Consider the following 19,725-nt stretch of genomic DNA (forward strand, 5'->3'; position numbering starts at 1 on the left):
GGGTGAACCAGAGGCTCCAAAGCCCCTTCAAGCTCTGAGATGAATCCCCACTGGGACAATCCTCCTGAACAGATTGTTTTGATAGAGTATCTTTCCCCTTGTGAGATAACAGAGCCCAGAAAGAAAGAACATGACAATTACTGTGGCGGATGACTGTAATTATGTTGCTACAGGAGAAGGCTCCACGCCCAAACTCTTACCAGGCCATTGTTGTCCTGGGGCTGGAGCTCTAAGCCTCGAACAATGTAAATCCTAACCGTGCATTCCTGTGGGACACTGTCAGGTAGTTCCCGAAACTGCCGGGGAGGGGCTGGCACGCTGGGGTCATCCGACAGTGGGTAGATTCTGAAGGAACCCTAGGAGAGAGACACACAGATGTACTCGCAGGACCCTGGGCGATCAGGGCAGAGGGTTTGGGGCAGTGTCCTTTCCGCCAGGACACTGGGGGCAGCCACAGGGGCTGTGGGATTGGGGGATGAAGGGCTGCCTTTTGTGAAAGAAGTAGCTATGATGTGCTGTGCATGCTTCCAGTGGGGAAAGGGAGTGATGATAAAGTAACTACTTAAGAGATCACAGGGGAGAACAAAGGGCAGGGCAGAGGTAGGGAGGCCTGGCAAAAACCTAGGCAAGACATGGAGGTGGCCTGGACCAGTATGATGGCAAAGGAGGTGATAGGAAGTGAAATTCTGCACATTTTTTGAAGACAGGAATAAAAATGATTATTTTTTAAACCCAATAAAGTATAAAGGGTGATTTCCCTTTTTTTCTGCATCACCCCTGTAAACCCCCTTCCATCCACTCCCAGGCAAACTCCCGTTCATCCCTCAGGTCTCAGCTGAAAAGTGTCTCTTCTTCCAGGAAACCTCCCTGATTGCCCCTGGGTTGGAGAGGTTTCCTAACACTCTCTTCTAACCCCGCACTCACCCCTATTGCAGCACTGACCTCTGCGTTGTCACTGTCTATTTATTGTCTATATTCTTCACTAGACTGGGAGCTTCCTGAGGGAGGGAAATATTTCTTGTTTATCACTCTATCTCCAGGACCTAACACAGGGCTGGGCATGAAACAGGGACACAATAAGCAGTTTCTGAATGAGTGAGCCATCAGGCCAGCTTGAGAGACCTTATATTTTATCTTGAAACCAGCTTACGTACAAGAGAAAGCACTGAAGTTGGATTCGGAACACGTGGGTCTTAGTTCCAGCTACTTTCACTCAGTAAAGCAGCATGGTGTAAGCACCTACCATGTGCCAGGTACTGGAGGCCAAAAAACGAACTCTAGGAATCCAGTCTGGCACAGGGGGTTAAATAGGTTTGACTCTCATGCTATCTTTGATGGCTTGGTGGAAAGCTATAATGAGAAGGATTTTGAAACCACATGTAGGGTAAAATGGTCTGATAGATGAGCAATGTCTGCTATTCGAAAGGATTAGGAAGTAACAGCACATCTGCCACGGATTTGCCAACTGTGGTTGTAGGGAGGGGCAGTTGTGAAAGCAGATACTCACAGGGTGAATGGTACTTTAGTAGCAGCAGGGACCCAGGGAGCCTGGGGTAGGAGTGAGTCACCCTGCCAGGAGCAACCAGGGAACACTTCACAAAGAATGTGACATCGGAGCTGGCGCTTAAAAGAATGAGTAGGAGTTTGTCAGACCACAGAGAGGGAAGAAAGGGCATCCAGGGAATGAAGAAGAAGTTGTCCCAAAGCTCCAAGTTGTGAGAGGACAGGGTGTGTTTGGGGGCTTGGAGGGGATGCAGTGGCAGGAGAGACAAGAAGCTTGTGAAAGGCCAGCCCAACCCTTGGAAGGAGTTGAGACTTGACCCGGTGGAAAGTCAAGTGATGTCTTTAAGCGGTCGAGAAACACGATCAGATTTGGTTGCGTGGAAGATGGACTAGAGTGTGGATGAGAAGGGTGGCAAGGACAATGGATTGGGAAAGTGCTGCACTGGTCCTGCAGGGAGGGACGGAGGGAGGGAGGGAGGGACGGAGGGAGGGAGGGAGGGAGGGAGGGAGGGAGGGAGGGAAACGGAGAATGGCTCTGAGTGTTCTGCCCCCGACCCCACTGTCCTCTTCCTTGTTAGCATTTTCTAGCATCCTTCAGATGTCAGAGGATATGTCCCTGACCCAGAGATTGGTTGTCCTTTATCCTAGGTCTATAAAGAAAATAAAGATGGATTTTAAACAGGACACACACACACATTTTACTCACCTTAAACTCTCCTACCACAGAAGGATCATCATTCTCATCTGATTTGCCTCGATACAGCTTGAAAGTATCTGAGAAGTCTGTCAGGCCCTCGAATTCCATTACATCCTCCAGTTCACAGTCATATATCTGCAAACCATCAACAGATTCTTAATTTCTCATTAAAATACAGGTGGAATCTAAAATCAAAAAGACTGACGATACCAAATGGGCACGAGATGTGGATGGAGCCCCAGAACTCTCACGCTGCTGGCTGGAGTGCAGGATGATATGACCACTTTGGAAAAGTGTCTGGCAATTTCTTATGAAGTTAAATATCCAGCTACTCTATGATGCAGAAGTTTTATTCCTAGGTTTTCATCCAAGAGACATGGAAACATGTCCACATGGTATTAGAATGTCCACAGCAGCTTCATCATCGGGAGAATGGATAAACAAGTTGTGGTATATCCATACAATGGAATATGACTCAGCAATTAAAAGGGGCAAACTACTGATGCACAAGACAACATGACGGCTCTCCAAACTACTGTGTTGGGCTAAAGAAGCCACACACACACAAATACGTAGTGTATGAGTCCACTTATCTGAAGTATAAAAAAAGGCAAAACCGATCTACGATGATGAAATCAGATCAGTTGTCTCTAAGAGGGTTGGAAGGTTGTGAGAAATTGAAGGGAAAGGGGTACAGAGGAGTTTTCTGGGGTGATGGAAATGTTCCTTGCCTTGTTTTGGTAGTGGTTTATGTAGGTGTATATACAATTATCACAACTCACTGAATGGATTACTTTATTGTATGTAAATTATACCTCGATAAAAAGCTAGAAGAGGAGAAGGAGGAAAAAAGGAAGGAAAGAGGGAGGGATGGAGGATGGACTGTGGGGCTGATCTGCCAGCCTAGTTTATTTCTCTAAATAAGCGGTTCTTTACACACTGGTGTTTCCCAAGCTGCACTGAGATGTTATGACAGTCACATGAAAGAAAGTAGATTTTTCCACATTCTGAAAAAATGAATAAAGAACTGGAAAACCCAAACCATTAACAGGAAGATCGTCCATAGCCAGACCGGCCTAGTCCAATAGCTTGTCTTCCTCCTGGACACACAGTTGTGATTGTACACTGCATGCACGTAAAAGAATCAACTTCTCAGCTAGTGAAACTGATGCTCGTTTAGAGGACAGAGTAAGGCATGTTGACATGTCATGCTTTTTTGCAAGAGCACCATGACTTTGAAGGTCTCCCTTGGTCAAACTGGACAATTGCTGGCCTAAGTAGTGCAGTGCCAACGCATTCCCAACCCTCGGCCAGATGTCCCCAAGCCCTAAAGTGGCAGTCACATAACCATAAATCAACAGCTGTCCTCAAGCCCCGGGAATCTTGGCAAAGGCAAAATCCATCACAAGGGGGCTCCCCAGGAGGCCAGAGGTGCTCCTGGCCCCTCAGCCTCAGCACCCACCATTGGACCTTTCAGTCTTTCACTTAGCTCTGCCTGTGGCCAGTTTTAACGCATGTCGGTCCCCCACCCACAGTAGCATAGGCCCAGGTACCTGGAGTTTGGGATAGCCTTTCTGAATATATTGTCCACATTTTTCATGTTCCCCTGTGGAAGCATAATATTTACTCCACCAGTCAATAATTTCTTCCTCCTAAAGAAAGACACATGAAAATGGAAAAATCTTTAGTGATGCCCTGGATTTCCAATCATTGCAAGAAAACTCATAGGTAATAGACAAGAGAAACAGGTACTTCTGAACCTAAAAGAGGCGAGATTATATGACTCTTGTTTACATGCACCAAAGTATTCACGATTCTTCTATCCAGAAGCTGGAGGTGAAATGATGATCCTTGGCCAGTGAAATGTGTTTGGCTTTAATGGCCACAGCTACACTAGATGATTTTCTTACATTCTATGGATACAATCCATTCATTTGTCTGTTTTTACTCCTTTATCCTGTTGACTTGATATTTACATATGCAGATAAATTAAAAGAAAGCCTTCAGTATGTGTTTACTATTTCATCCTCCAGTATGTGTTTTCCACTGTTTCATTTCCTTAGCCCTTTTAGCCAGCAATGCGTTGCAAAACAGAGCTCACTAAGCTAAGAGTGGGTAAAACTGGTTCTAATTCAAGTTCCATCCTTTACGTTAGAAGCCATACCCTTATGTTACAAGCCATACCACATCAAGTACGTTGTTTAACATCTCTGAGCATCATTTTCTTCATCCACTGAATGGGATAATAACACTACCTGTCCCCATCCATCTCATAGGATTGTTTCGTTTTGTTCTTTGGCCACGCTGTGTGGCATGCGGGATGATCTGAGCTCCCCAAGATCCCCGACCAGGGATTGAACCCATGCCCCCTGCACTGGGAGCACAGAGTCTTAACCAGTGGACCACCAGGGAAGTCTCTCATAGAGTTGTTTTGGACATCAAATAACATCATTAGGAGAAGGAGCTTTGAAAATTATAAAATGTGAAGCAAGAGTAGGGAGGCATCATGGTTTGTTTAGACCAGTGGCTCCCAACCTATTCTTGGAGATTCTAATTCAATCAGCCTGGGGTGAGACCTGGCATACAGGATGCTTTCAAAAGTTCCCCAGGTAACGTGCAGCCAGAGTTCAGAATCCGGTGGTTCTTTGATTGGGCAGAAGGGACAGCATTTAGAATCCCTCGTGCAACATTCTCAAACTGTAGAAGGCTGTAGTTTATCGAAGGCTACTATAAATTCCACTCAGATTTATAACAAGAATAGATCCCATCAGACCCACCCGTGGCTTAATCTACCTAGGAAGAGTGACCTTGCCCAAAAGAGTGTGTCACCAGCAAAATAGCCTCTTCTTCCATCTGGGGGGAAGGAAGAAGGAACACTCAAGGAAAGCTATTTCTTATTTGTATATTTGTATATATATATATGTTTATACATACACCTACAGTTATTTCTTATTTGTATATGGTATATATATGTTTATACATACACCTATAGTTATTTCCCCTTTATGGATCAGTAACCCAACCCTGGATTTAAAATTTTATTTATTTATGTATTTAGGTATCAGCTACAGGCAGAAAATATATAATGTATAATAGTTACCTTTTCTGTTAGCTGCCCATCACATATATATGGGCAGGAAGAGGACAAACCACGTACAGGTCACACAGAGATGGAGACCCCATGAGCATTAGGTTCAATGAGAAAGAGAAAAGGAGATGTTACTGTTCATCCATGCCTTATATTATCAACGTTTTGATGGATTATTTATTCAAGATGATCTCATAATTAAACACACCTATTGGCTTCTTCTCTGAAATGCGCAAAAGAGTTACAAACAGTATTAAAATAAAAGGCTTGGAGGTAGCCACCCATGTCCCATGTTTTAATAGAGTTAGACAATCTGTCCACCAGCACAGTGATCACAAAGAAGGTGGGGTGGAGGTGGGGATGAATAGTTACTCATGTTCCTGCCCCAAACCTTTTATTCCATTTAGCTTCTAAAGTATATCCCCAACTTGGCCTAATCCTCATTCCTTCAAAAACTCCTGTCCCAAGATGTTTATGTCCAACATGACTGCAGCACCATCATGTAAGTATCTTTTCTTGATTTTTCCCCATGCCGACGATAAAGCACCAAATACATATCCATCCATAAATGGATGTCAAGTCTCTCATTGGCCAAATCCTCCCATTTGAGTTTCCGCATGGAGAATCCACCAGGAGATGAGAGAATGGACAGCTAGGATGCTGGGGCTTGACTTTTCTCTTGGTACCTGCTGGAACATAAGCCAAGCTCACCCTTAGGGGCAGTGTGAAGAATTGCTACCTCCTAACTTCAAGTTCATTTCCACTGTGAGGGGACAGCGACTCGTCACTACAGGCACTTCCTGCAGGGAGTGCTGGGCGGCCACGGGGCTTCTTCTGCAAGTGCCCCTCGGCATTTTCCACATCGACTTTTGTTCAGCACACAGAAATGCCAAGAGAGGCAGAGAGACAGATAGATATAACAATTCTTTCTATTAGATTCATGTCAAAGCGAGATTAAAAGTTAAATCATCACAGCTGAATTGAGATTTTGGAGAGAGGGACTTTATGCCAAAAGTGTTTTCACATTCTGAATGGTTCCTGAATTTATAGCTTTAGAGTCTGTTTATTCACATCTACTCTCAGCTATTGGAAATCATTTCAAAGAAATGAATAGTTCATGATTTAAAAAGCGTTATTCAGAACAGATGGCTGATGTTAAGATCTAGGATTAATATGGGAGAATTTATTCATGTCCGCTTGCTCATTAGTTCACGTGGCAAAGTAGCTGAAGCAGCTAGAGTAACTTGCTTCATTATATCCAAATGGCACAGAAGATTCTCCCCTGAAGCTTAAAATAATCACATTTGTTTAAAGATCGTCTTTCACTCCAAAATCTAGAAAGAATCTGAAAGGAGAGTTCAAGTCTTTAGACCGAGGTCCCCGCAGCCCCAGGCAGCATCATGCATTTTCTTATCATACATACATGCACTGTCGCTGGAGAAGCCATTTTGCTGAGTGCTGTTGACATACTGCTTAAGCACTGGAATTGGAAGGTAATTGTTGAAATGGCCACGTAGGAACGTCTGTGTTATCTGGCTGGCACTTAGCAATTTGTCCCCAGTGCTTATTTCCTGCTTTACTTGTGGTGGTGCTGAGCCCATCTGTTAAGAGCTCCCAGGGTCACCACAGGGTAGTGGTGTGAGTTTCTGCGAGCCCGAAACTGTCACCTGAAGCCACATTCTACAGCTCCCATCAACAGCACAGTGTTGACCCATTCCCTCAATTTACCAGTAGAAGGCTTGACTTGAGTTAGTGGTAATACGTATTCATTACACACACATCGCATGTACATGTACCACATGCATATCACCTGCATGCATATATATTACATGCATGCAAGTGTATTACATGCATGCACGTGTATTACATGTATGTGTAATCTGGGACATCAGCAAGCTTGTCATTGGCTCTTCCAAAGCTCAACTTTGCTCATTTGACTTTGCACAGATGAGTGCTATATTCCCCAATGAACAGGTGGTATCAGGTTTTGAGAGGCAATTCCAAATAGCCTTTCTTATCAACACAGTGCACCTCCAGTAGCTGTTAGGAGAGCAGCTGAGTGAAAGCTATTTATAGTACATGAGAATGACTGGTGCTACCTTCCTCAGCCCTGCTAAGCTGCAACTTAAAATATGACGTAAACTCAACTCTCACAATGTGTCGCTACAGTAGCCTCATCTGTCAACTACTGTTAAGAAATGAATGCGATCGGGGCAGAGACAGGCTTTCTTCTTCTTCTTGAGCCTCCATACCTGGGGCTACTGAGTATACAGCAGGCCCAAAGAAGAGCTGATTAACGATGGGAGGCAGGAAAGCTGGGGGCTGATTACGGAGCAGGATCTTAAACTGGCTTTTCCCAGAGTTGTTGTGAAAATGTACGTAAAAGATCTTAAGTATATTATACTTAGCTTCGTCCTCGGCTACTACTGTTTTATTGGGAATATTTGGGGTTGTTTATAAAGTGAACACAGTGGTTTTGCATATTTGCTATTGTCATTTCTGACTGTGGAGGATTCTCAGGGAATAGAATCAAACACGCTGCTACGCAGTGCTGCCTGTAGAGCCCACATTTAGGACGGTCCAATTGTTAGTGAGTTTAATGCAGTGGGAAGAAAGTGGATTTCTTTAAAGGCGCTGTTTGTGGACATAACACGTTAAAGTGCAATCATGTGCACTTTTCGGCCAGCTTGCACATTAAAACATGCTGTGAAAGTCCCTCGTGAATGCCAACAGAAACGGGGAGATAGCTGATGTTTTCTTTTTTCTGGGCTGGGAACTTTTTTTTTCCCTCTCCTTCCTGTCGAACTGGCCGGAATGGTTTTAACATAGGGTCCTGAATGAGCATTTCCACCAATTTCTTGATTTGGAAAACCACAGTGAATATAAAAGTCGGGGATATCCCATACACTGACAAATAGGGTCATTAAAAACTCATGACACTTCTGTTTCATGTAGCGGAAAAAACTAGTGTGCTACATGCATCCCTCTTCTGAACGTTGTGGTGCTGTGTATTTGCTCCTGAAATTTCTCTTTCTTGCAAATGATATCATTCAGACTGTCCACACTAAAGGTCCTCAGACCTGCCTGCACATTAGAATCACTTGGGGAGATTTTTAAATTTACTGTTGTCTAGATCCCTCTCCCTCATGGAGAGTGGAGCACGGGTCTGAGTATATTTTAAGTATCCTGGGTGACTGAGGGTAGAGGTCATGAGTCCACACAATGTCACCGTAGAGGACATGAGTCCACACAGTGTAAGATTCAGGTTTTTTACCGTGATAAGCTGGTTTGTTATTTTATTTTAGTTGCACTGAATGGTTGTTTGACTGAATTCACCTAATGCTTAGATGCCTGGAAGATAAAACTGACATCATCCAATGATCGGTTCTGAAGCCTACCTTTGATGCCAGTAATGGTTTGGTGTCTTCTATTTCAATAACGATGTCCCGGCAGGGTGGGGTAGACAAAAAGGAGGCTGCAAGACAATTTCATAATCTAAGATGCTTACAAAAATATAGTGGTGAACATTCTACTCCAAGTTCAAGTTCAACAGCCACACAGTGGAAGGTAGAGTTTGCTCCTGGACGAGACTTACTAAATGGAGAAGACCACGTCTGAATGCAGAAAAATAACCCAATTCATTGCTTTTCCCAAAATATGATACAGTTTTAGACATTTTTAAGGGGATTTTATGGCCCATTTTTTTCTTTTATCTCAGACAATTAGCCCAATCCTGTACACAGGAAATGCTGAAAAAAGAATTGTGTCAACACATGTCTTTAGAGAATGTAGGAGTGAGGTCGGGGCAATGGGGGCTGGGGGGAGCTACACCAAAGGAGCTTCCTTTTCATGGAATCTGTTGTAAGACACAGAAAAGCAAAGCAGGGTGAATAGTTGCACATTTCAGGGCTGAAGTTGCAGTGGCTCATTCAGCTTGGCTCTCACAGTGTACACAGAGGGAAAAGGCACACATCTTGGCTTTAAATAATTCCCAGAATATTTGTGGCTCTGGATGGTGAGGTTAGAGCAAGGGCTCAGGAGCAGCCCCTGGGCTCACCAGGTTCGGTTCAGCTGAAGGGGGTGCTGAAGCCTCAGCCTGGGGCCGGGTGGGATGAGAGGTACAGCTACCCTTTATGGAAGAAGGCATCAGGCAGCCAGACATTCAACAGGAGGGCAGAACTCAGACAGAACAAACTCTGCCAAGCCAAAAGAACTTTGTGTTTAACCCAGCATTTGATGTATAGGATATGAAGGAGGGAAAACACATTTTTTAGGCGCCTACCATGTGCCAGGCAGTGGGCAACCTGTTTACATACATGATCTCATTTAACCCCTCAAAAATCCTGTAGAATATGTGCATATGTGGCATTATACCCATTATAGAGGTTAAAAAACAAACAAACTGAGGCTAAGAGAAAGCAAATCATTTGCTTCCAGTTAAACAATCACAAGTGAAAGTGAGTAATCTGGGTCTGTCTGACCCCAAAGCTTGTGTTTTAACCGTCATACCAGAGCCCAGAGCAAAGTAGGCCCTTAGTAAATGTCAGAGAAATGATCAGGGGAACACCCGGGAAGCAGAGGAGACTGACATTTATTGAGCATCTATGATATGCCAGTTGCTATGCTGTTGCTAGGTGGCACCCCCCAGATCTATCAGAAGTCTCTAGGCTTCCAAGATAGCTCCCCTCCAACTCCCAACAACTGCAGCAACACGGAACAGGACAGCCAGGTGGGAAGGCGTGCCGGAACACAACTGCATGCAAGTTCCTTCCTATATTATCATTTCTCCACTTTACAATCCTCATGTAAACAAAGCCTCGGGGACAGGAGGAAAGTTATTCTGTGTGCTTCCAACGTTAGGCCAACCAAGTACATTCCTCAACTCTTACCTCAGTTTGGTTTTAAGAAACTATCAGATTGATCTAAAATAACAGATTCTGGCCTTGGGAACACTGCGCTCCCCATACACCTTAGGGATTTTCCTCTTCAGGGGCTTTCTGAAGGCTTGACCTCACTTCACACTAACTACAAAGAATCATGAACCAGGAGACCTCTGCCTAACCCTGACCCATAGACACAAGTAGGTCTACGCAAGCGATTCTGGGGCCAGAGAAAATCTGCAGCATTTGTACCTTCCTCATGATTTCACATATTTGTGTCAAAGAACTTTCTCTCATGAAAGCAATAGGAAAAACACTAGGAAAACAGTTTCTCTCCATTAAGTAACCCCAGATAAAAGAATGCCTGCAGTTACATTAATCCTTGATGTTATAAAAATGTTGCTGTTTTAGGCACCATCAACTCAGCACAAAAATGCTTTCCATGGGAAATGTATGGATAAACACATGTAGGGTTTTGCTCAAGTGTGACTGTGAATTTTTTTCTCTCTTCTCTGAATCAGGGATACAGGATGCTCAGACCCACACAGCAGATGAGCTTCAGAGGCTCTGTAAAATCAATACCAAACCGTGTGGAAGATTAAATAGAACTGGTTAGCAGAACAGCTCTCAAATAGAAGACATCTGTTTCAGTTTGGAGGCTACCAACGATCAGATGAATGGGTGTCAATTCTCCACTGGGCTTAATCTTATGAGCCTAGGGGCTCTGGGATCTTGTTCACGGATGGGACCCAGTCCCCAGCCCCTAACAGTCGCTGCCACATGGTAAATTAAAAAACTAGTAATTCTTGAATAAACAAGAGCAAAATGCTATTCATTAGTTATTATTTAGTATAGAACCCAAAAGTAAGTATTATACTCTGCTCTATCACTTATTAATTATGTGACCCAAGGCCAGCAATTTAAACTCAAGCAGGTGTCATTTTTTCTTCGATAGATAACAATGAAATCATATTTTTCAAATTATATCACAACAATGTTGTGATGCATTAATGAGGCAGGACAATAGATGGAAAGCAACTTAAAATAAAAATCCCCCACTCCTTCAGTGCTTACGGAGGGGCCGCTGTATTTCCCCATCAAAATATTTATCACAGGACTTCCCTGGTGGCGCAGTGGTTAAGGATCAGCCTGCCAATGCAGGGGACACGAGTTCGATCCCTGGTCCGGGAAGATCCCACATGCCGCAGAGCAACTAAGCCCGTGTGCACAACTACTGAGCCTGCACTCTAGAGCCTGCAAGCCACAACTACTGAGCCTGCGTGCCACAACTACTGAAGTCCGCACACGCTTAGAGCCTGTGCTCTGCAACAAGAGAAGCCACTGCAACGAGAAGCCCGCGCACCGCAAGGAAGAGTAGCCCCCGCTCGCTGCAACTACAGAAAGCCTGCGCACAGCAATGAAGACCCAACGCAGCCAAAAATAAATAAATTAATTAAAAAAAAAAACTTATCACAGCAAACTGCAATCACCCATTGTCTTGCCTTCTCTGCTGGATGATACAAAAAAGCATGTTCATCCAGGAGCAGGACAATTCAGAAAGTAATAGCTTGAGCATTGGGTCCCCTCAAACAAGGCCAGGATTCAAGGGTAGCTCTGCCACTTACTAACTATATTACCTTGGGAAAGTTACACAGCGTGCTGTAAATCAAGCTGTTTCCTCATCTGCAAAATCTGGACAATGAGTAGTTACTTTGAGAGTTTGCAAAGATTAAATCAACTCAACATGAAAAGTCCCAAGATGCTATTTAGAGACTTGCATTTACCTTTTAGCTGTGGCACGATGTCCTCCTTTCCTGCGTAAGGGTCGCAGCGAAAGCGGTCCAGGCGGTCAATGGTGCACTGGCCCACAACGGGCTTGCGCCCAAACTGCCGGTGGTCGATGACCTTGATCACCAGCGGAGGCATGTACAGTTCCTCCTTGGGCAAGAACTGGGGGTCATAGAGGTAGGTGTCACTTTTCTGTTTAAGACCTGACAAGGGCAGCTTTGCCAATTAACTCCCCCAAAGGGACCAACCCAGGCTCTTTCTGCCCATTTGGTGTAGCCCCTGGGACCCACAGCGAGCAGTTCAGTAATGTACATGCCAAGCAAGCAGCCTGAAGCTGAAGGGCCTGAGCTCCGAGCCAGGATCAAACCCTGGCTCTGCCACCGACAGCTGCAGGATCTTAGGGAACTCTTCTCTGTCCCAGTGATCTCCTTAATAAGAGTAGGGGTGCTGGATTAATATATGTGAAGTGCTTGGCACTGTACCTTAGCACCTGGCTCTGCTCTGTAACAGGATGTGAAGTCAGCATTTAGCTAGAATTAGTTAAAATTTAGATCGAGATAAAACTGAACCTTCACGGGAGATAACTGTGGCTTGAGAGTCTTTCAGCCCTGGAAGTTCAATGCCAAAATGGGATGCTCATTTTTCCTCCATGCCTCCTGGTTCCTCTATATGGAATTTGGTAACCTTGGTGACATTGTCTGATTGGGGAATCACGGGCTGGTCTCGGGTCTGCCTGGTGCGTGGTTCAGATGATTTCCACCTTCGTCTTCACACAGGAAGAGAAGCTGGGATCAACTGAGTGGCTTTCCTCACCTCTGCTGACTGAGGCTAGATTCCAGGCTAGAGCTTGGGAGGTGGGGAAGGGGCTGGGGACGGAACAAGGATGGGTCGAGTGGCCCAGGGGATCACTCTGGGATTCTGGCTCGGAGCTTCCAGGTGGCGCTCATCTGTAGCATCGCAAGGGGAAAAGTATTGGCTTTGAAGTTGGAGGGACCTTAAGTCCAAACTCTGGCCACCCACTTGCTAGCTGTGTCCCCTTGTGTAAATCACTTAACATCGCAGTTTCCTCCAAAGCACACATAAGAGGGGTGAAAATGCCTGCCCTGCAGGGTTGAAGACTTAATGCAGGGAGTGTGAATGCAGCCAGCACCGAGCTCTGTGTAGCTACTGCTGCAAACTCGACAGAGTCACTGCAGCACAGCACGCGGGGCCTGGCACTCTTGCAAACTCGACAGAGTCACTGCAGCACAGCACGCGGGGCCTGGCACTCACTACAGAACTTGCATAAGGTGGCTCCCCTCTCCAGGCCTCAGCTGCCTCATCTGTGATTGGAGAAGTTAAGCTCCAAGACCCTACAGTTCAAGAGTGGTGTGCTGGCGACCCCAAGGGCAGAAAAATGACTGGGGTGGGGAAAGAAATGGGAAGGTTCTGGACCTTCCATCCCACTAAACTGAAGAAATGCCTTTATTTCTTAACGCTTTGTATAGTAGAGTAAAAAATAAAGATTTTTTTTCTTTTTAAAAAGTTAAGGATTTAACTGCTTTAAAAACGGAAAGACGGGGCTTCCTCGGTGGCGTAGGGGTTGAGAGTCCACCTGCCGATGCAGGGGACGTGTGTTCGTGCCCCGGTCCGGGAAGATCCCACATGCCGCGGAGTGGCTAGGCCCGTGAGCCATGGCCGCTGAGCCTGCGCTCCGCAACGGGAGGGGCCACGGCGCGTACCGCAAAAAAAAAAAAAAAAAAAAAACGGAAAGACAGAGTAACCTCTTCTTGCTCCAATGTATTATAGGGTCTATGATGGAGGCCTGTGAACCAGATCTGAGGCTGGTGCCTTTCTAATAACCAGAGGGTAACTTTGATGGAACAAAGTGGCACCAACCCAGGGACACGTGGAGGCAGGGCACAGTCATGGGCTCTTAGGACATGGCCCCATCACCCCACAGCTGCCCTTCCCCAGCCAGCCAGTCGCTATCCAGAGGGTTGTGGTCCATGTACACCTGCAGGGCCTGGGGGTTAATATTCCGCTCTTGGGGGATTGACCAAGAGCCTGTTACAGAGAGCTGACTAGATGGACAGTTTACTGGAGAAATATATTAGTATTGCTCGTAGATACTTCTGTGTCACTGGGGTTGTTTGAAGCTTTAAGAAACCATCACTACAGTGTGAGAATCTAAGGGGGAAAAGTCACTGACATGCTGTCTGCAAGGCAGGGTTTTTCTATTTGTTGTCAGACTGGAAATATATAAACTACAGACTTTGGAAATATATATATATAAAGTATGTGTGTGATTTGTATATATTCATTTTCAAGTACAAATCAGCTATTCAACAGACATGAACTATTATAGAGTCTCGATACAGTACCACTTTCATGAAGAGAACAGAACTTGGGAAGTTGGGCGTCTTCTTCAGGTTTTTGATCACCACTGATTCTACCCTTTCCCCTCCGCACTCCACAATGAGACTGGGGGAGGTGACAGAAGCCATCTGGTAGTTTTTCATATTTCTTAAGCCCCAAGCTAGAATCTAAGAAAACAATGTAAAGAGAAGGGAAGGAAACCCAACATATTAAAAATAATATTCAAAAGGAAAAATCCTGTCTTAATAACTGGTAAATTCTTTAAGATTGACTTGTACAGATTTGCCTCACATCTCTGAGAATGTCACTCTAGAAAACCTGGAGGTCATACAGAGAAAGCGGTTTTGCCCATTTACCTCTCCTACCTGAGCTGCTGAAAAGCAGAGGGATAAGAGTGTAGGGATCCAATCCTGGCTGCGCCATATCACAGCTCTGAGAACTCTGGCCAGTTAGTAACCTCTGTCTCATCTGCAGACGGGGCTGAGAGCATTACCTATCATGGGTTATTCTGAGGATCAAGTGTAAACTTCTCAACACAGTGACTGACATGCAGGCACTAAGTAAAAAATAAGAGCTGTTGTTTAAAGTCATCTGCCTCAGTCTTAGCAAGACCCCAAGAACGGAAATCTCCAGGTAACAGGTGCTTGACTGGACAGAGGGAGAGCCCTCAATAGTAGGCAGGACGCTGTCCATCAGGCTCCTTCCGTCTATATATCTGCTCTGACATGTCAGCATTTCTCATTCCTCCCTTCCCTCCCTATACCTCCCTCTGAGGTCCCCTTTTCTCTGCACATAAAGACACACTGCTCTGAGTCCGTCTCCTCTCTCCCAGTTCTCCAGTTGACACAGGAAACTTAGAAATCCACTGGCTCCCAGTAAATGGGAATTCTAGATTCCCTCAGAAATGTTGGGATTGACTTGTTTTTATTGCTTTGACAAGCATTCTATTTCCATGAATATTTCAATTTTTTAGACAAATTCTATAGGAAACTGGAGACAGCAAGAGAAGATGCAGCAAGATTCCATTCCTAGACGAAAGATTCCATTTCTATAGACACATCCATTTGAGTTGATCAGTAAAACAAAGTGAGCAGCATACCTCAACAGCAGTGAGCTGAACCACAGGCCTGATGCCCTGGGGGACCATGTACAGACTTGGTGCCCTTTGCGAGGGAAGAATGGGAAGGTTGGAGCCATCCTGTGAAACAAACATGGAAATGTCAATGCCTCCCTTTAGTTCAAGTAAATAGTGCCTGGAGCTGTAAACAAGTGTTTTGATTGGCTACTCTGAAAAAAATAGATGAGTGAGAACTCAGTAAGTACCTTGTGCCTCAGGATCAGCTCTGCAGTTACAAGGACATCCCCACAGGTTTTGTCTCCATTCATTACTGGGTACCAGAGAAGTTTGGGTGTGATGTCCATTTCTGAGTTTAGTTTCACCAGAGGAGAGCACATGCTTCGTCCTAAAAACTCATCTTTGCCCTAGAGAAACAAGCAATCCTTAAATTCCCCAACAAACATCCCTATAAATCGCCATCATTCCCCTAGCCATCTTAGAAATTCTCAATTACCTACCACTTGGTCATTGTCAAAAAGTTCAATGACAACCTTGGGTGGGTTCTGTAGGACTGTTTGGGGTTCCCCATAAATTTCAATTTCATCAAATATAATTGTTTGGTCCCAAGTAGGATTCAGGGTTGAGTGGATGATCTCGGTGGTTTTACTTCGATGAAGAAAGGAGACATGAGCATATGGATCTAAAACAGAAAAAAAGAATAACCATGGCTGAAGTCTGACATGGTAAAACCATGGCCATAGCTGAAGTCTGAAATGGTAAAACTCCTGGAAGAAAATATAGGGGTAGGCTCCTTGACACTGGCTTGGCTGTGGTTTTTTGAATTTGACACCAAAAGCAAAGGCAGCAAAAGCAAAAATAAACAAGTAGGACAACATCAAACTAAAAAAGGTTCTGTGCAGCAAAGTAAACCACCGAAGAAATGAAAGCCAACCTATAGATGAATAAAGAAGAAAATATAGATAGATACACACTATGAAATATAATTCAGCTTTAAAAAAGAAGGAAATTTTGCCATTTGTGACAACATGGATGAACCTAGAGGGCATTATGCTAAGTGAAATAAGCCAGACAGAGAAACACAAATACTACATGGTATCACTTATATGTGAAACAAACAAAAAAAGTCGAACTCATAGAAACAGGCAGTAGAATGGTGCCCTCAGGGTGGCTGGGGGCAGGGGAAATGGAGAGAAGTTAGTGAAAGGGTGTAAATTTCACCTACAAGATGAATCAGGTCTGAGGATCTACTGTATAACATGGTGACTGCAGCTAACACTGTATTGTATAATTGAAATTTTGTATAATTGAAATTTGCTAAGAAAGTAGAACTTAAGTGTTCTCACACACTCACAAAACAGGTAAGTATGAGAGACGATGAATGTTGTGGAAATCCTTCCACAATGTGTACATGTATCAAATCACCACGTTGTACACTTTAAATATATTACAACTATATTGTCAACTATATCTCAATAAAGCTGAAAAAAGATAAGAAAAAAAAAAAAGAAGTAATCCATTTCTCCTCCATGCTAAATAATTTCACCAAACCTTTTTGCAATTGCTTGGGAGCTGTCCTGTCTGAGCAATACCCTGCTGTCTAACTTGAAGCTTTTGCATAAGCTAAAAGGGTGCCTGGCTTTTAGCATTGCAGCATCTTATGAATGGGATTCCTTGCTTTTGTCCTGATGATGTATCTTTTATCTCAAACTGCAAGGAATGTGCTTAGAGTTTTATGCAACTTTAGTCGAGAAATTAACTTTGACTTTCAATGATTGAGTGCCCCCTGGTGGTGAATATTCAAAAATGTCTTCAAAAACCATTTTGGAGATGTGTATTACAGAGAGAACCTTGAATCTGCTTTAATTTGTGAGAAAAGGAAACCATTCACATATGTTGGTTAATATTAGTGCTCGGAACATACCTCACAATTGATGTAAGCATGCTGGAGTGTCAGGTAACTGCTCTTAGAGCTGTTTCCATAGAAGCCCCAGGGTAGCTCTGATGGCCTTCAGGTCCTGAAGTAGAATGCTCCCCCTATAGCCCAGGGAGCCCAGGAACTATTCATGGTCCCACTAGCAACAGCACAAATCCCCCAGCAGCAGGCGCCCAGAACCTTCCTCTTAGAACCAGTCCAAAGGCAACAAAAGCAGCTGGGGTGTCAGTGTGAGGGGTGATGAAGCCTCATGGTTTGATGGTGCTGGGAATTGGGGAGCAGGCAGCAGAGGAGGTCAAGATGGACTCCAAAGTAGGGGAATGGGTGATCTGGGGATCTTTTTGTCAACTTAAGAGAGCTACAAAAAATATATATATATTGGGCTTCCCTGGTGGCGCAGTGGTTGAGAATCTGCCTGCTAATGCAGGGGACACAGGTTTGAGCCCTGGTCTGGGAGGATCCCACATGCCGCGGAGCAACTGGGCCCGTGTGCCACAACTACTGAGCCTGCGCGTCTGGAGCCTGTGCTCCGCAACAAGAGAGGTCGCCATAGTGAGAGGCCCGTGCATCGCGATGAAGAGTGGCCCCCGCTTGCCACAACTAGAGAAAGCCCTCGCACAGAAACGAAGACGCAACATAGCAAAAATTAATTAATTAATTAATAAACTCCTACCCGCAACATCTAAAAAAAAAAATATATATATATATATATATATAAAGGTGAGGACTTACCAATTAACCCAAGAGCCCAGGGGTAAAAACACAGCTATAAACAGAAAGCAGAAACTGCTTTTCTTAAGCTGTTTTTTTAATCACTTAATCGATTAATGATTAGTAGTATTAAAAGACCATGAATCTTCTCCAGCACTCAGCAACCATGCTCGGCGTACTCAGCGAGTATCTAATGGCTGAGCAACTGACTTGATGCATATCAAACTACTCTCAATACAGAAAGGCTTTTTGTTGTTGTGAGAAATAACTCAAAGCATCCACTTGATGAAAAGTAGAATCAAGCTAGCCTGCTGTGTAGTAACATGTGAGATGGAGACATTTTCCCTTTACCTGAAAAGCTATCCTTGTCTAGAGCCATGAGGTTTCTGGCTTGATAGATATAGCAACGCAGATGGTAAATGTAGACTCCTAAAAACAACAGGATGGAGGTTACTTACAAGAAACAGAACACTGTATTTCTATTTGGAGATAATATATGTTTCAGATAAATGGGTTACCCAAATCTATTTCCCCACGGTAAAGAACACATATACAGTGGTGATGACATGTCTTCCTAAAGTAATTCTGTCTCCTGCAAAATGAAACTTATTTAAAAAGTACTACAGGAAGCTCAATGCAAGTGTGTCAATCACGAGAACATACTCCTGGTGTAAACTACCTGGATTTAGGGTACTGCTTGTCATCGCCGACCTTTAAAATGACACTTGGTCTCTAGGAGTTACAGAAATAGGGCTTTCCAGACCATTTCAACACCAGATCTAGGAAACAGTTATCTGCTAAACGTTTCTCTGATATTTCAAAGACTTTATACTCCTTATCGTTATTGTATGAATGCATATACGACCCTCCCCACTACGCTGCCACCCCTCCCTGCCCCTGCAAACACACATAACTTGAGAGGCAGGGGAGCATTTTGATTCATTACACAGATTCTGGGAACCAGACTACTTGAGTTCAAATCTTGTCTGTAGTGCTTACAGGCTATAAGATCTTGGTCAAGTTATTTAATCTTTCTGCACTTGGTTTCCTCCTGTAAAACTAGGGCCAGTAATAGTGCTTACCTTCTAGGGTAGCTGTAAGAATTAAATGAGTTAATATATGTAGAGTGCCTGGCACATGCTAAGACTTATATGAGTATTTGCTATTATTATTACAGAGTAGGTCTGCTTCCAAAATTCCTGAAGGTTATCATTGAAACCAACCTTAACTTTTTGAACATTTTTTCCAATTAGAATAATCTTTTGCTGGAGCTTAATAGGTAGATGAGTACATGTCAGACAGATTATGTTGAAATCAATGATTTGACCACCCTCTACCCCAAATATAATTTTGAAAACTGTATTTTAAAAAATCGTCTCCATCAAGTGATGAAAATGAAAGTCACGTTTGCATAAAGGGATTTTTATCGATCATATTTGGTGAATTCAAAGAGTTTCCTTGAGATGAACGTCATAGAAGTGAAAAACACAAATACATGTTTAAAACTTACTGTCAAAATTACAGGAAACAATGGGAGTGTTTGCTCCAAACACAGCAGTGGCGCTGTGTTTCTGTTTTTCTACACTCTTTTCATCTCCATCCTCGGTAGTATCTGCACCCTAAAATAAGAGTCAGGAAAACCAATTAACAATGCCTAAAAACAAACAAAGAGGTAAGAATTACAAACAA

The 19,725-nt window shown here is 43.9% G+C and overlaps 1 protein-coding gene across 4 annotated transcripts in view; it reads right to left on the reverse strand.

The window, feature by feature from the left end:
- MYOF (myoferlin) overlaps positions 1-19,725 on the reverse strand; it is a 154,821-nt gene that overhangs the window by 25,226 nt on the left and 109,870 nt on the right. For 2 of the 4 annotated variants that reach the window (XM_022569328.3, XM_022569326.3), the window contains 12 exons: positions 19,547-19,655; positions 18,388-18,465; positions 15,890-16,071; positions 15,638-15,796; positions 15,414-15,512; positions 14,320-14,481; positions 11,953-12,118; positions 8,687-8,763; positions 5,301-5,312; positions 3,754-3,852; positions 2,210-2,335; positions 201-356 (listed from right to left, as the gene is read on the reverse strand). In XM_022569328.3, the coding sequence (XP_022425036.2) occupies positions 201-356; positions 2,210-2,335; positions 3,754-3,852; positions 5,301-5,312; positions 8,687-8,763; positions 11,953-12,118; positions 14,320-14,481; positions 15,414-15,512; positions 15,638-15,796; positions 15,890-16,071; positions 18,388-18,465; positions 19,547-19,655 (1,425 nt within the window). Of the gene's footprint in view, positions 1-200; positions 357-2,209; positions 2,336-3,753; positions 3,853-5,300; positions 5,313-6,690; positions 6,769-8,686; positions 8,764-11,952; positions 12,119-14,319; positions 14,482-15,413; positions 15,513-15,637; positions 15,797-15,889; positions 16,072-18,387; positions 18,466-19,546; positions 19,656-19,725 lie in introns of all 4 variants that reach the window. The other 2 variants (XM_089897939.1, XM_089897938.1) reach the window with 2 other exon arrangements.

Source organism: Delphinapterus leucas, chromosome 16 (genome assembly GCF_059928025.1).
Source record: "Delphinapterus leucas isolate spDelLeu-1000000601 "Yukka" chromosome 16, BTC_Dleu_Yukka2, whole genome shotgun sequence".
Taxonomy (NCBI): Eukaryota; Metazoa; Chordata; class Mammalia; order Artiodactyla; family Monodontidae; genus Delphinapterus; species Delphinapterus leucas.